The sequence below is a fragment of the Lonchura striata genome, chromosome 1, assembly GCF_046129695.1.
Source record: "Lonchura striata isolate bLonStr1 chromosome 1, bLonStr1.mat, whole genome shotgun sequence".
NCBI classification, from domain to species: Eukaryota; Metazoa; Chordata; class Aves; order Passeriformes; family Estrildidae; genus Lonchura; species Lonchura striata.
The window spans coordinates 55,267,664-55,283,502 of NC_134603.1; the positions used below are offsets into that span (position 1 = coordinate 55,267,664).

At 34.8% G+C, this 15,839-nt stretch overlaps 1 protein-coding gene across 2 annotated transcripts in view; it reads right to left on the reverse strand.

Moving 5' to 3' along the window:
- DSEL (dermatan sulfate epimerase like) overlaps positions 1-15,839 on the reverse strand; it is a 146,936-nt gene that overhangs the window by 18,335 nt on the left and 112,762 nt on the right. Inside the window, exon 6 of one of the 2 annotated variants that reach the window (XM_077784520.1) lies at positions 14,095-14,233. The exons of the other annotated variant lie outside the window; for it this stretch is intronic. Within the exon in view, the coding sequence (XP_077640646.1) occupies positions 14,230-14,233 (4 nt within the window). The 3' untranslated portion in view covers positions 14,095-14,229. Of the gene's footprint in view, positions 1-14,094; positions 14,234-15,839 lie in introns of those variants that run through there. 2 annotated transcript variants of the gene reach the window in all.

A 15,839-nucleotide genomic window follows, 5' to 3' on the forward strand; every position in this document is an offset into this window, starting at 1 on the left:
GGAAAGGCAAATGTGGATCCCTGTGGTTTCAGAGGCTGCAGCTGTGTGAGTGAAGCAGCAGGCCAACAGGCAGGTGGTGCATGCTGTGTCTTGCATGGACCTGGGGGAAAGACAAACAGCATATTTTCCATTGGTCAAGATAGTTACAGAAAAGGCAAATCTGGGAATCTTAAGATGCCTACCCTACCTACCCTGCTCTTCCAACATACTGGAAGAAAGGCAAGGTTATTAAACAAATTTACACCTATGATACATGGAACCATACGGTTAATGATTTTTATTCTGGCAATCAGTTAAAAGGGCTCCATGTACTGGTTGATTGTTCAGGCTGGGAGGGTTAGTGGTGTATATTGTTTAGTATTATCAGCCATGTTCAATATTTCTAGTAGTGAAGACAGTGGAATAACAAAACTTTGGTGCAATTATGTGTGCATGCGTGATGATCTTGAAAGGTTTAGTAGGAATGAAGCTTTCATTAACCTAAGAAATAATTACATATAATGAGAAAATAAGAAACACAGAGAAAGTGTGACAAACTACTAATAAAATGTAGATTCTTATACTGACATAATGCAATAATTTGTGCCCATTTTATTTTAATATAGAGAATTGTGACAATTCATTGCATTAGCATCCAAATTATTTTCGGGTTTTTTTTCAATAAAAACAACCATGAACAATGACCAGTCTTTGTCTTACAATAAAAATATTAGCATATGTTACTGCAGTCTAATTCCATCAGATTTTTTCCTTTAACAAACATGATGGTAACTGGTTTATTTCTTATGCCCTAACTGCTGCACCAAAGAAGTTTGGTGAATCATACCACAACTGAATGATGTTATGACAGGCTCTTTCCATAGGAACAAAGCTATGGAGTCACTTTTCAGAGTCTTATATATCGGCAGCTCTTTCTACATATCGCCACAAGAATCTTGAGAATGAAATTAAAGCTGCTTTAGTAATTCATAAAGAAATTACATTTACCAACTTTTATTCTCAATTCTTAGTTTATCCCTTGAAGACTTAGCACTTCCAAACAGTAGATCAGCATGAGATAAATGACAAGTGAGTTTCTATAAAGCAGTGTGATCAGTACAATGTAAGCCCGTTTCAGGTGAAATGCAATGAAAACTCTCTGACTCCAAATCCCCACACTTATTCTGTTATTCTGATGAAAAGCCTAACTACATTTCCTTTCAACAATTGACTGTAATCACGTTTTACCTGTCTTTTCTGAAGGGCATTGAGTCCAGGCTGTTAAAACACAGATAAAGTGACATAAGCATCTTGGTTCTTGTTTCTTGAGTATGGTACAGGCTCCAGCTCAGGCACCTCTGCTCAGCTCAGGCACAGTGAGCTACAGACAAAGATGTGCATACTAACAAAAGAGTCCCTGAAGCAATGTGGTACTGGCAAAGTGAAAGGATAATTTTTGTCATCATACACTTGCTCAGCAGAAGGTATCTGGACTTAACATTTACTTTATAGGTGTTGTCAAAATATTAAATAAGAGCAGCCCTACTTAACCTTTTTCAGTGAGACTTGGGTTTATGCTTTCTGCTCTTTGAGCTGTTTCAGTGCAAGCCAACTCTGAAAAGAAAATCATGTGAGGCAAAGTGGAAGAGTTCATGAGAAAAAAGGTCATTTCTTTAGCAGTACTTATCTTGTACATAGCAGTGTGCAAATGCAACCTTGGTAGCACAAACCAGACTTGACTTCAATATTCTTTAAAAAGCTTCTGCCTTTAAAAATAAAAAAATGTGACATTTTAAACATGTATATACCATGCCAGACATCCACTTTTTAAGCAAGTGATTTCAGATTTCCTATTTTGTTGTTTAATGGAAAGAAAGTTAGAGATATATGAAAATATGTGAAAAAACAAAAAAGAGTTCAAGGTTTCAAGATGGGTTAAAATTCAGTTAATGTGTGTTCATCTAAGTTGTGTATTCTATCCTACTTTATGATTTGGGTAGCAATACAGTGGTAGAATTATTTAAAATAATATAATTTGCAGTTCAAAGGCCTTGATAAATTTTCATTAGTGTTGTACTTATTCAAAAGCTTTACACAATATTTCTAAAATAAAAATAAATTTTTACCATATAACCATACTTAGTGTTTGTATCTCAGAACAGGGATTTCAGGGAGATTAAAATACTAATTATTTTGATATACTTCAAATGAAAAAGAACAGAATTAATTTCTCAAAATTTACACATTGGGAACTAAATAAGGCATGGAAATTTATTGATTTGTTATGTATATTGTACAAGAATAATTAAGAATAATTAATATTTTGAGCTTTCAAAGTACTACATTTGCATTTCAAGAAAATGAATATGAATAAAGTTTGGGGTTTGGGGTTGATTATTTATTTATTTAGCAGCCCAAAGGTCAGGACAAAATTAAAAAATGCAAATAGCAAGACATTGTCTGTGTAAGTTTTACTCCAACACAACTGAGGACCCACCATAATTTGGTTTGTATAATTACCTGCTCCCTCCACTGTAACCAGCAGACTACCTTAGACTGCGACCTCTAAGCAGTGATAGTCCCTCTGTGTGCTCCACACATCCCAGGAGAGTGATGAGTTGTCCTGTTCTTGCACATTCATTCAAGGTTACCTTGGCAACCACTTGATAAGATGGTTCCATAATGTCTGTCCAGCTTTTTTCGCTATTGCATGAGTTTAGAAACTAGACAATTTCAAAAGATGGCTTTTCCCCCTAGGGCCTGCAGTCTCAATTTAAATTTCTTCTTGTGTCAATAAATTTGCTAGTCTACTTGCTAAAAAACCTATGTGTTTATGGTGTTACTTCCCATATATGTAGGCAGTCAATGATTCAACTGCTCTGTATTCTACTGAATATATTTACTAAATACTTATTTTTAATGTAGGTTTCTCAAATTTTGTGTGACCATAACTTTCTGTAGACATGGTTGTCTCTGTTCATTCTAAATTCTGCTTGCCCCTAACATTCAACCATGAAAAAATATTAAATAAATTTTAAGGAAGACAGAGATGGTAAAGACATAGATTTATCTTATTCTAAATTGGTATAGTAATTTTATTCAGTAATATAATTTAATATTAATTTGATATACTGACGTACAGAAGACTGATTCAAAGACAATGTTTTCTGATGCAATGCCTGAAACTAGGCAGCTGAAAACAGGAGGAAAATAGAAAATAGAATAGACTTCTTGTCATCAGTAAAGTCCCCTGGGTCAATCAGGGTCATCTGTGAGTTCAAACAAAAGTATAAATGGGACACAGGTTATGGAACCTGGAACACTGAGAAATGTAACTGGAGGTTGTACCTTCTAGAACACCAGATAATCCATTTTGAGGTTTTCCTCTTTGAGGTTTCCATGGTTGTTGATGAAGATCCAATTCACACTGCAGGTTTACTAGAACAAGAGTCTATCATCAGACACAAGAGAAATTCACTGAAAAGCTTCCCAACTGTGCTGCCTCTATTTTTACATCATGTTCATGCTTTCAAATACTTCTATATTCATGGAGGATAAACCCTTGCAAACAAAATTATTTTAGCCTGCCACAGACCTGCCTGATCAGTCAAGAAAATCCAACAGCGTCTGCAGACTGACCCCAGAGTAAACCTCAGAGTTGCATCCAGCAGCTGTTTCCTTGAGATCTGGCATAATTGTTTCAGTTCTCAGAGAAAATTAGATTATTCAGGGTAAGGATGAGGGGATCCTTAGAAAAGTAAGTCTATATGAGAAAATGTAAAATTTAATGTACTTCCTATCAACAGTAAGAGAAGTATTTGCAGTCTCTGATTTTGTGAACTGTTTCTTTTGGTAATGAAGCAGCCATAACATTTCTATGGTAAATTATTTTGATCACATTATTTTAAAGTACTTTCATTTTCACTTTTTGTGACCTGCATGTATCACCCTTGTTATTATGTTCACTCATCTTTTAAGTACCACTTACACCATTTTCTTTGTCCCACCTGATAAAAAGGGGGGGAAAATATACTTGAAAAACATGAATTCTGGATATAAAAGCAGGTATCACAGTAAAAAAAAAAAAAAAAAATATTTTTTTATAACTCAGGATCTTGTACACTGTTTTTAGTATGTAATTTTGAACTCTAAGAATATCTCAATTAAAGTAAGCTGAGGTCAGTTAGTCAGTACTGAAAACATTGTGTCATGGGCCTGTGAAGATTCAAGTGGAACATTTAAAAAGAGAAGAAGAGAGAGAATGTCTTTTTCTCCTCATTCATTTGTCATTTCAAAGAGACTCTGCTAACTCTCTGTTGTAGTGAAACTTAGAGAAGAAAAGTAGTATTAAAAGCTTGGATTGCAATCATCTGAGTTTTGAGCTTGTTTATTGCATATGGATGTGGGGTTTTTTGTTATTCATGTGTCTTGATAATTACATATTCCTTCCTGCTCTAAAGTCAGAAAGGCCCACCAGAATTAATGATTATACTCTCTCAATTCTCAAAAAAAAAAAAAATAAAACAGTTACATATTTTTATTTTAAAACAGAAAAAGAGCAAGACCTTGCTATTTTGTATTACAGAGCAAAATAAAAAATATAAAGCAGCCTCTTTCATAGTCATTTAACTATTCATTCCTAAAGTCTTAATTCACTTAAGTCCCAGAGTAGCTTGAATGGACATTGTCACAACAGGTATAATTTTGCCTTCTACAAATTACAGTTCTATATTTAGTACTCCGCTGTTTAGCAAATTAGTAAAGTGTTCACTGCCCTTATTTTTTTTCCTTTTTCTTTTTGGCATGCTAATTTATTAGCATTTTATTTTCTTTTTATTGACACAGACAAGCTAATTTTCAGCCTCCTTTTCACAAACAAAAATAAAGCTTCAGTGATGTATTTTTTTATTATTATTTGAATGCCTCAGTAATCATTTGACAAGTTGTAAAGTGGGAGTTGAGAAATGCTGAGGCTGACAAATTCTGCTATAAAATTAAATGTGTAAGAAATTTCAGTGTTTGGTTTGTAAAGAGAGAAGGATGCAGTCTTGAAATAGACTAGGTGAAGCTACACCCACTCAAGCGCACTAATATGGTGCAGCACCCTGAGGAGGTACTCATTTGTCTGTGCTGAAATAAGACAAAACCTAATTTAAGGACAAGGACTAGAAGAACTAAAGCCTACATTAAAGGTTTCAGTAACCTGAACATAAGACACATTAGAGCTTGAATTTCAATGTTTTGACCTAAGGAAATTGTAGATAAGTTCAAAATTTTATGCAACATGCAGCTTATCACAACCTGAATTTCTGCAGCTGCTGCAGAACCAGCAGTTTTCTTTTTGATTTTAGAGCTGGGTCAATGTGCAACATATTCTGTTGTATTGCACAGACATGTTCTACCTTCACTTTCTGAGATCTCCTGGAAAATCTAAAGCTAAAAGAAAAACAAACTTTCAAAGACAAAACTAGTGCATTAATTAAAAAAATAATAATAATTGTAGATTCAATTTACCCATCCTTTCCACAGGTAGTATTAATATTTTTGTTTTCTCAAACATCTAGACAAAATGTTTCAAGCTCAAATTTTCTAGCATTACACATGCAAATAAGAATTACTGACATTAGCAGTTTTAATAAAAATTAATTTCAGTCATGCTAGAAGGTGGACTAATAAACTTCTAGGGTTCTTTCCAACAGTGCACTTCTGTGATTATATGAATTCGAAAAAGCCTGAAAAATTCAGAAGCCTTTGGTCTTTAAAAAATCAAGATAAAAATTATATATGCAATGCTTTCAGATCTGAATAGATAAGATATCTGATTTGGAAAACAAAAAGCAATTATTATCTATTCTTTATAGTAAGAAAACAATTTTTTGTGTCTATGTAGCAATCTCAACAAAATCTCTGAACTAATGCATATCACACAGAGTTTTCCTTTTAACAAGAAAGACATCTGGTTCTGTTAATTTCATCTTGAAATATTTCACAGTAGTCTTTGTTATGACAACCAAAGGAAATCCAAGGTCAAAAGTCACTGAGCTACTTCTTGTGGGGTTGAAATTTTATCTACAAAGACCCATACAAACTATTTTGTTTTAATTATTCCAATTTACTTCCAGCACATTGGAAATCTACCAAGGCCTTTTAAACTCGATAAATTTTAACTTTAAGCAGTTATTTACCAGATGGAGTTGTACAAGAAATTGACTTTAGCTTGAAAAATGAAATGTTTTATTAAGAGATAAAGTTACTATAAATAAAGGCTAAGATTGAGATGGGGCTACTCACTTTAAAACTTGGGAAACCAATTTGACTATATTATCACAAGACCAGAGGAAAAATTATTTTCCTCTGCCTTTCTAAATCAATAAAATTAGGCATAAGAGAAGAAGAAAACAAAACCTCAGAATCACGAGGCTTTCTATTGTAAAGTCTTTTAATGTCTAGTTTTTCTAATGCTCTCTCTAAAAGTAGCAAACTTCATCTGTCTGATGGCTGGCCCATTTGTGGTTATCATTACGTAGAATCAAGTACATGCTCTTCTCTTCTGCCCTTGACATTTTACTCTGGTTAGCTTCTTTACTTGCCTCTGAGGCATTCATATTTTTTAAGTTCTGGCAAAAACCTGTGGAGTATATTCTATTGCCCTTTTGTCAAGCAGTACCTGGTATTTTGGCCTTTTAGGGGCAGTTTTCTGATGGAAATAAAAGTAGTGACATGAAGATCTATTTAGTTTGTTTATTATAGAGTCTATGTCCTTGAATTGCTTCACAAAAAGTCAATAACACTCCTTCTTTCAGGAGTCTTAACTCAAACATCAAAACTGAGCTCTGAAAATTATCTCTAATTGAAACTTCATGGAAAAGAGCAACTTCTTCCTCCTTTTGCAAAAATGCACACTAGGAATCTGTGTCAAGGAAATGATAAATAAATGGCATTTAAGCTGATGTACAGAGCTTACATAAATTTTAAAAAAACATAAATTCATGTGCAAGATTTCCACCTGACTAGTCTCACATGAAAATTATTTCTCACTGTGCAGCCTTACTTTATATGCCAAGAGATCTCAACCAAATAACCTTCCTAGAAATATCAGAATGAGAACTCTGGAGGAAAGAGCCATGACCAGAATTGAATTGCTCAGTCACACCACTTATGTGGAAAGAGATATTCAGAGGCTTGACTGCATGAAAAACTTAAACCTTGTTTCACTAAAAGTACAAAAGGATTTTTTCTGATTGCCTACAGATACCCTTAGTCTTCTAGCAATATGTTCTTCTAAGGATGTGATTACAGTCAAGTAATGGTCACTTAGACACCTTTCAGCCTTTCATGTAAGACTGGATTTACTCTGGAATAATATATATATTATATTCCATTTTCACATAGCAACATACAAAAAGTATTTTCCTTCTCCTGATTCTTGGTTTCCTTTGTCTCCTAATATTTCACCAGCTAAACACTTTTGTCAATGTGTCAATCTACATCCATAACAGAAACACTTAGTCAAACTACTTTTTCACCTTATTTTAAACTCTGAATCTCATATGCCCTCTTTTCTCACTCTTTTTCCAGTACTATATGGAGAAGTTAACACAACACCAGACAAGCTCAAATCTGAAGGAGCTCCACAGGTGGAGATGTTTATCAAGTTGCCTGCCACCCATGAAGTTTAACTAACCCACATTCACCTTGCCATTTCCATGCTTGACTGCAGTGATTTAATGACAAGAAGAAAGATAAGGAAGCAAAGAGTTCTTTTTATCTCTACTTCTCCATCACATATATAATCTACTTTCTGCCACCTTTAATACAGATCTAATTTAATTCATGGGAAGGAAAAAACAACAATAAACCTATCTTCTCTTTTTCTCTTAGATGAAAATATGATCTAAATGGCCTAGAAACTTTAGATATCTGAAGAACTGCTCTTTAATCTGTCTCCTCCTAAAAGATAGCCCTCCTCTTGAGCTCACTGGAGTCAGTAGAAAGATTTAGATTGAATCCAATAGGATTGGGATGAATTTTTCTGAGAGCACGCAATGCATCTCAGTACTCTTGATAGCTCTCTAGTATGATACAGGATTACTGAAAATTCTCACCTACAAATAAAGATCAAGTCTACACAGAAAACCAATCAATTTAAAAATTGCTTAGGGATTTTTAAATTCAGTGTTGCATATGTGGTTGTTTATACTGGAACTTATTTTCTTTCACATAATCACTGAACAAGCAAAATTGCTAAACTCAAATTCAGTTTCTGTGAGCATTACCACACGTTAGAAAATGCTAAATGAAGATACTGGGCCATGTGCATGAAAGCTCTTTGTGGAGGTAGTTGACTTTGCCATACAATGCATTTTAAAGTGATAGTTCAACAGCTTAAAGTGATTTGATAACACTTTTTCTTTAAGTCAAACCTTTAAAACATTTTTTTTTTATTTCCAGCTAAAATTACCTCTTTTCACTTATTTTTGAGGCTATTTAATGGCATAATAGAACGACAGCCATTATCTGCTTGCTATTTCCATGCAGTGGTAATAGGCTACTTCTCTCTCCTCAAAGTGAAATGCCCAAGATGCACTTCACCAGCTCTCTATTTGTCATTCCTCATTGCCATCCTGACCAGCACCTGAGAATATATGGGTTGTTTGTTCACAGAGCACTCGTGGAGCAGGTCTATACCACTCCAGAGACACTGAGAACCATGCCTGAATCTCACTGCCCAGCTTGGTTCCATTCAGAAATCCCACTCCAGAACCTGCAGGGCCTCCCATACCCTAAACTGATGTCTGCATTCCACTTCTTTGAATTAGATGTTGTCTAGTCCAAGATGTTGATTTCCAAGGAGGAGGGGATGACCAGGTAGGAAGCAACAATTAAGATGCTTCAGGAGGTGCCATAAAAAGCACAGAAGCTAAGAAAATTGCACTTACCAGAAGCAGCAAGAAGCAGCAAGCTTCAGTCTAAGGGTGTTGTTTACAGAGATAAAGGGAACATAGAAAATGAAATTGAATAGGAATCTAGATCCTCAGTCATTACCTCAAATCTGTAAACTGTATGTTAAACAGTTAGATATAAGCCTGGAACTCATATGAGAATATTACACCATAGAATTCCTGAAGTACTGTGTCATGGTGTGGTTTGATGCAGTCAGTTGGTTTTATTAAAGTTCGTTACCCTTTATGCTCCCCCATTTTTGCCCTCACAGTTGATTTGATCCAAGCTGTTTACCCCAAAAGTTCCTGCCACTTGGCTTCCCAGTTATCTGTCAATCTTTTCACCTCTCCCTGTTTTCTCCTTATTTGGTTCCCTCAACCTGAATTTGTTGATACCCTTTTGGCTGTCAATCCTGTAACTACCCCCAGTTTCTTCGAGAAAGTTCTGTGTCAATCACCCCAGTTTAGCTTTTCTATTTGTCCCCTGACCTTGTACCCACCCCTGTTATGTTATCATAGGTTGTTATAATTTGTGTCATCTCTCTCTGGTTTATCCCCACTGGGTGAGACAGGTTTGCACCCCTGTCCGCCTACCCCCTATTTAAGTTGCCATCATCTTTGATTTCTTTGGCATTTGTTCCTGCACCCACTCAGAGAGCACCTTTGTTCTTGCCGCAGCTGGGGAAATAAAGACTCTTTGGGCTCACAGACAAGTGTCCTTCTCTCATCCCTTCACCTCCTCTCAGCGTGCAGAGCTACCAAAGCTGCACACCCATGCCGCAGCACCCAGCACCACCAGGGTGGCCGACACGGTTCCCCTGGAGTGTCCCCTCTCGTGGTGGCCACCCGGCCTCACACGGGCAGTGCCGGCTCATCCCACCTGCCCGGGGCCGTGGCAGGGAGCTGCTGCAGCACTGTGCTCAAATATAGAGATTGATCCTATTTCTTAATGGTGAATGTTAGCAGAAAATTATATTATAAAAGATCAATTTTGATGTTGTTTGCATGCAGGACTTTGCAAATGAACATAGAACAACTGTCCTGCATTTATTTTCAGGTTTACTTGGGATCCACTAAGATTGCAGAGTCACATCTTCTATTGAGTTAAACAATCACTAAACTAAGAAGTTCATAAAACATGTTTCTAGCTGGAATTTAATCTAGTTTCCAGGCTGAGTTCACAAAACCAGTTTTACACATCTCTTTTCAAACTTTGTATTGTTGAAACATCCCTGACTGTTTTACCTTTGCATTTAATCTCTCCATTATCCTAGTGCTTTTGTTTATTTTTTTTGCAAGAGATAGCTGTTGATTAAAATTTTATTAATTTTAATAATAAAAATTGAAGCTGTTTATTAAAATGTACTCTGAAGATTCTAAACTTATACTTCAAGACTAAATTTTGTAGGCCATTTTTTCTAAGCCTAGCTTTGGAAAAAGAAAATTTTTCTCCCATAACATTATGTATAGCTTAATAAATAACAATAGTAGGAAAAAAAACCCTGATTTCTCCTAGCTGATCTCTATTTGTCCATATTATAAAACATGCAGTTCAATTAACTGGGTGATACTGTCTGAACCAGCTCATGTTAGGTTTTCAAAAGAAATAAAAATAAAACTGCTTAAAAGCTATAACAGGGAGTCTGACAGAATTTTCTTAAAATTATGTAACATTTCATAAATCATGTATGTAGATACACTAAAAGGCAAAACCTACCCCATACAGAGGAAAAAAACAATTTTATCTCTCTCCTTTGGAGGTCTGAATTATGTATACCCTAAAAAATATACATATTTAGTTCCAGTATAAGGCATTCTCTTTTACCTCATTGCAGAATACCAAGCATTTGATTGCCATCTATACCAGAAGCATAGTGGTATTCTGTGAAAAAAATGTGCTCTTTGTAAATTTAGAATATCTTAAAAATTCCTCTTACAGAAACATCAGTGATTTTTGACGTAGATGTGGAGGAAGAAATTTCCCACATAAAATGGTTTGCCAAAATAACATCTTGATCTCTTCCTCTCATATTTGAACCACAGAAAAAGGTTAAGATTTGCATTAAGACACAGTAACTTTTAAGCAAATTGGAAAAGAAGTTTTCCTGCTTTCAAGAATAAATTGAAAGAAAAGGCATAAAAATCTCAATCCAGTCCAGATTTCACGATTTAAGAAAACACAGAAAGGAGCAAGGTGTTGAGGCAGGACAGGAATGAAGAGACTGACTCAGAGGACTGTGAGAGTAACTCCAGTTTATTCAAATGCACTGCTCTTTTATACAGAGCTTCGTGAGGACCAATTCCATTGGTCCTGAAGTGAAAACAACCCACCCATTGGTGCAGAGTTCTTGATGCACAGTGATAGAACTTAACTATAAACAATGTGAACAAATAAGAGATAAACCTCATATTTACATTCTTCTCCAACAGATTCCCAGGCTCCTGCCTGGTTAGAAACTTTCTGTTTCTCTCTTTGACTGAATCTGAGACCAACAACAAGGTACTCAAAAGGATTTTCAGTACAATTGCAAGGCATGCCTTTGGAATCACACTAAACCAATATGCACTATTTAATTTCCTTTACCTAATAAGTAGACTAATATGAAAATAAAATGTAGTCTTCATCTCCATTTGATACAATAGTGTCCTTTCCTACTACTTGTATACCTGACATCAATTTGATCACTGGTAGAACATCAAGCCTTTCCATTTGTTCATACCTTGTTAACATCACCAATCTTACTGCAATCTTACTGCAATCTACCTCTCTCTGTCCCAGAACATCTATACTGAGAATGCAGTGGACCTCAGTTGCATCTTCATTCACAACACTAAGTGAAAAACATCTAAAAAAGTCTTTAACTCATATACTCCTCGAGTAAAAAGGAGAGTCTATAATGTGCTCCTTTCTTACTCAGATCATCTTAACATTTCTACCTTACACTTCAGAAAACCACCATTTTCTCAGAAGTCATTGCTGCCGGCAACTGGGTGTAGGACCACGATATTTACCCATGTCTAAAGGATATTGCTTTTATTTACTCAGTCATTAAAATCAAAATTCTAAACTCTTGAAATAGCTATCAAACCTTTCAACAAAACTATTAGTATTTAAAAATATTATATACTCTAAATGCTATCAACAAGAATTTTGTTCATAATGTCCGAGGCAGTTTCCAAAATGTCTTTTTGTCCTTTATGTTATGTACTGACATAACATCTCTAATGGTTAAATCAAGGAGCTTTTGATTCTACTTAAGACATCTACTAATACAAAAGTTATTTGTCTCTTGACACCCTCTTACAAATGGGTCACCTATTCTCACAGAAAGACTCAGACATGGTTAATTCTTTAGTATTCATTGTTTTTCCCCATTTCCTTCCTCCCTACTTTGTTTCAGTGAGAAACAAGTTTTCAGTATTTCCTATCTTCCTCAGCCAGAGCAAAAAAAGCACATCTCTGATTTCCATTGGTTTTCCCTACCAATCTTTTCTCTTAGAGTCCCTGCTGGGTTTCTATGGATGGCTAATTTCTCAGAGAATTTACTATCCATACAGTAAAAAAAAAAAAAATTATATTACTTTTTTTTAATTTCTAAAAGCCTAGGGAAACATTAATTAACTAAATATTTCACATATTTTATAGGTTAAAAAAAGTTGCATATACCTCAGGTCTTTCTAGTCAACATACATCTACAAATATAAAGTCTTTTATTTAAGGAAATGCCTCTTAACACCTCTCTTGTCTAAATACTTCCTTGAAGGAACTCATAACAAAATGGTGGTTATGTATCAATTCTTTAAGTTTAACTGGCTAATTTTTTATTTTAAAATTACAGTCTAAGTTGAAATTGTGATCTGAAAAGAACAGAAAGAGCATTTAAAAAAAGAAGTAAAGTTATCAATTTCTAGCCAGCTGTATTTTAAAGATTTAATTTTCAAACATGAACCATTCACAAATGAAGATCTAAGACCTTTTTCAGAATATACCAGAACAGTTCTGCATTGCCATGAGCTGTGTAGAAATGGAAAGAGATAAGCAAAAGACTCTGACAGACAGCTGTAACAGAAAGATTAAAAATGCTCAAATATAATGTTCAAGTGGAGTGCAGATTTTGCTACAATAAATCTGCATTTGTAGACCTTTGCATTTTGCTTATATCTAGAGTTAGAGAGTCTTACTGTTTACTTCCTTGGAATGCTTCTCATTTTATTGAGAAAGTTTTTCAGAGTCTGAGATGCTTTATAATTAATTTGAGGGGTAACTAATTGTCAATTTTTTATTGATGGAAGTTCTAATTATTTGTTTCCTACCTATTTTAAAAGTTACTTCTCACTTGGTGTATTTTATGGTAAATAAAGATGAATTCTGACTGTTCAAAAGACTTCTCTCCTGTTGCTATGAGGGAAGAGAGAAGAAAACTTTTTGTTCATTATAAAAAAAAGTTTTATTCCAAACTACATATATGTCACAGAAGCTCCTCAGGACCACTCCAGGTATAAAAGTTGGAAGGAGTTTGAAATGTACTGGCTTTATATGCTGAGTCTTTCTTGAGCATGGTATGGCTCTATTTAAATCCAGAAATACTACATTTTTAGGAGAAATTATATAATAGGCAAATGGAATGTATATATTTTACAATATTTTTATGCAAAATATTTGGTGTGAGTTCCGAAGAGTCTTCCCAGACATCTTACAGTACACATCTGTACTGAGTGTGAGAGCCTACAGCTTTCAGAATTTCTCTGCTTTTCAGAAATTCAGAAGCTCAAGACATTGTGCAGTGGCATTTGGATGGAGTGCTTCAAATTATTAAAACAAAGACCATGACAGGAAGCAATTGTTTCTTCATTATTGTGGCAAAATAAGTCACACAATCAGAAGTGATCACATTTTGGGTGTTTTAGATGCTGCGAATTTTGTATTTCTCTACATATAATGCATTGTATATATACACAGAGGTTTATGCAGGTTTATATCTCCTGTGAACTACATCATATGCCTTTATGATACTTTATGATACTTTAACTATGTATACATACTGATATATAATTTTAATAAAACTAGCATTTTTTTTCCTTTCACTTAGGCTACATACTGTCCTTTTCTAAAGACAGAATACTCTGTTCTCATTTTGTTCCTCTTTTTCTCTGACTATTCCTGCCTTCACTTTGAATTCTAGGTGGTACCCGCTGTAGCCTCTTCATGCTCTGAGTACTTTTCATCTTTTCATTTACCATCTGCAGTCTTCTGTCATCTGGGGCAACTCCTCAGTTTTACCAAGTCCCTGAAAGCCATGTGGAATCATCACCTAGGATGAGATCCAGGAACAGATTGACACCTACATTCAGATGAATATGCAAGACATATCTATCTTGGTATTCTAATCCATTAAAATAGTCAACACTGAATATGGAGTCTGAAAAGTTACCCTGTTAATTGACCACTAGTTTAGGGTAATCTGAATAACTGCCTAGGCTCAGCTGAATGTATTCCTCATGACCTTTTGCTGGTTGCCTTACTGGTAATCTTTGAATCTATCCTGATTGAATCTATCCTGATTCACGAAGGGGTCTTGCAGGTTTTATGTCCTCTCTTCCAGCTCTGTGTATTTATCCAAGGTAATGACAAGTTGCCTCAAATGGTACCAGATGGCTCTGTTTGGACAACTGAACCAAGATAGATCTTAGGGATGTGAAAGGGAGTTTACAAATATGTTAAATTTGAAGACATGAAAAGTAAACAATAGATGTTTTAATCCACAGCTGTCTTGTTCTTTCATCCATAATATCTCCTATTTCCTAGGGTGTCCAAATTATTCTTCCACTTTCATATTTCACTAACAAATGCCTTGGTTCCTAATTTGTTAGAAATATTCCTCGGAAAAGAAAACAGTAAAGGTAGGAAAAGAGGAGGATTAGACACTTCTTGGGATAAGAGAGAGGAAAACAGATAAAACTTTGTGAGGGTTCATGTTGCATTTTTAGATAAAGCACATCTTAAACTGAACATGGAGAAAAGTCTGCTGCAGGCAAGCCCAGATGAAAAAGATATTTGGGAAGATTGTTTATAAGGAAAGGAATAAATTGAGAAGTAGTTAAGATTAAAAAACCAAAAATGGAATGTATTTCTGAAAACTATTGATTAATTATAAAGAGATGTTTTTGTTCTGAATTTGCTTTCAATTATTTATTGCTATCATATTTGAAAATATACTGACATAATTTTGAAATAAGGTCAAGATAGTTTTAAATAGATACATTACATTTAAAAAAATATTTGAAGCAATTAAAAAAGCAGTTATAAGTTGCAATATCATATATGTTATCATAGAAAGCCCTTTTTGTGAACACTTGCCCTACAAAAATGTCGGATAGGTTTCCACAAATATTCTTACAGCAAAGTTGACTTTATATTCCATACTTATGGAGAAAAAAGCTACATATGGATTTCCATTTCTTAAATATTTTCTCTAACTCTTCATTTTCTTCTTGTAACTTTTATCCATTTTATCTCTGGTCTACCAAGCAACTCCAAAAACAACCTAATTAATTTAAATTCTAGATCTCTTTACATATTAAGTTCATAATCTGAATCATTCTTGAAACAACCTAATGATGCCTGAATCTGTGTTAACTCATCACTGGGCTCAGTAATGAGGAACTTCATTTTTATTGTTACACAGATGAGGATAGCATGCTCTTTAGGGAAAGCAGCTCAGGGCTCCCAAACTGTTCTGCTGCAGGCCAGGTCACCACAAAAGCTGTTCCTTCCAAGAAAGCACAAGCCTTACAGTGTCTGTGTCAGTCCCAGGGTCTACCTTCTGCTTATTTTCTCTTCCAGTCAGAATAAACCCAAATTTTAAAGTTGTGGAAATTAAATTCCTTTCCTTTAGTAATACATGTTTAAAGTAATAC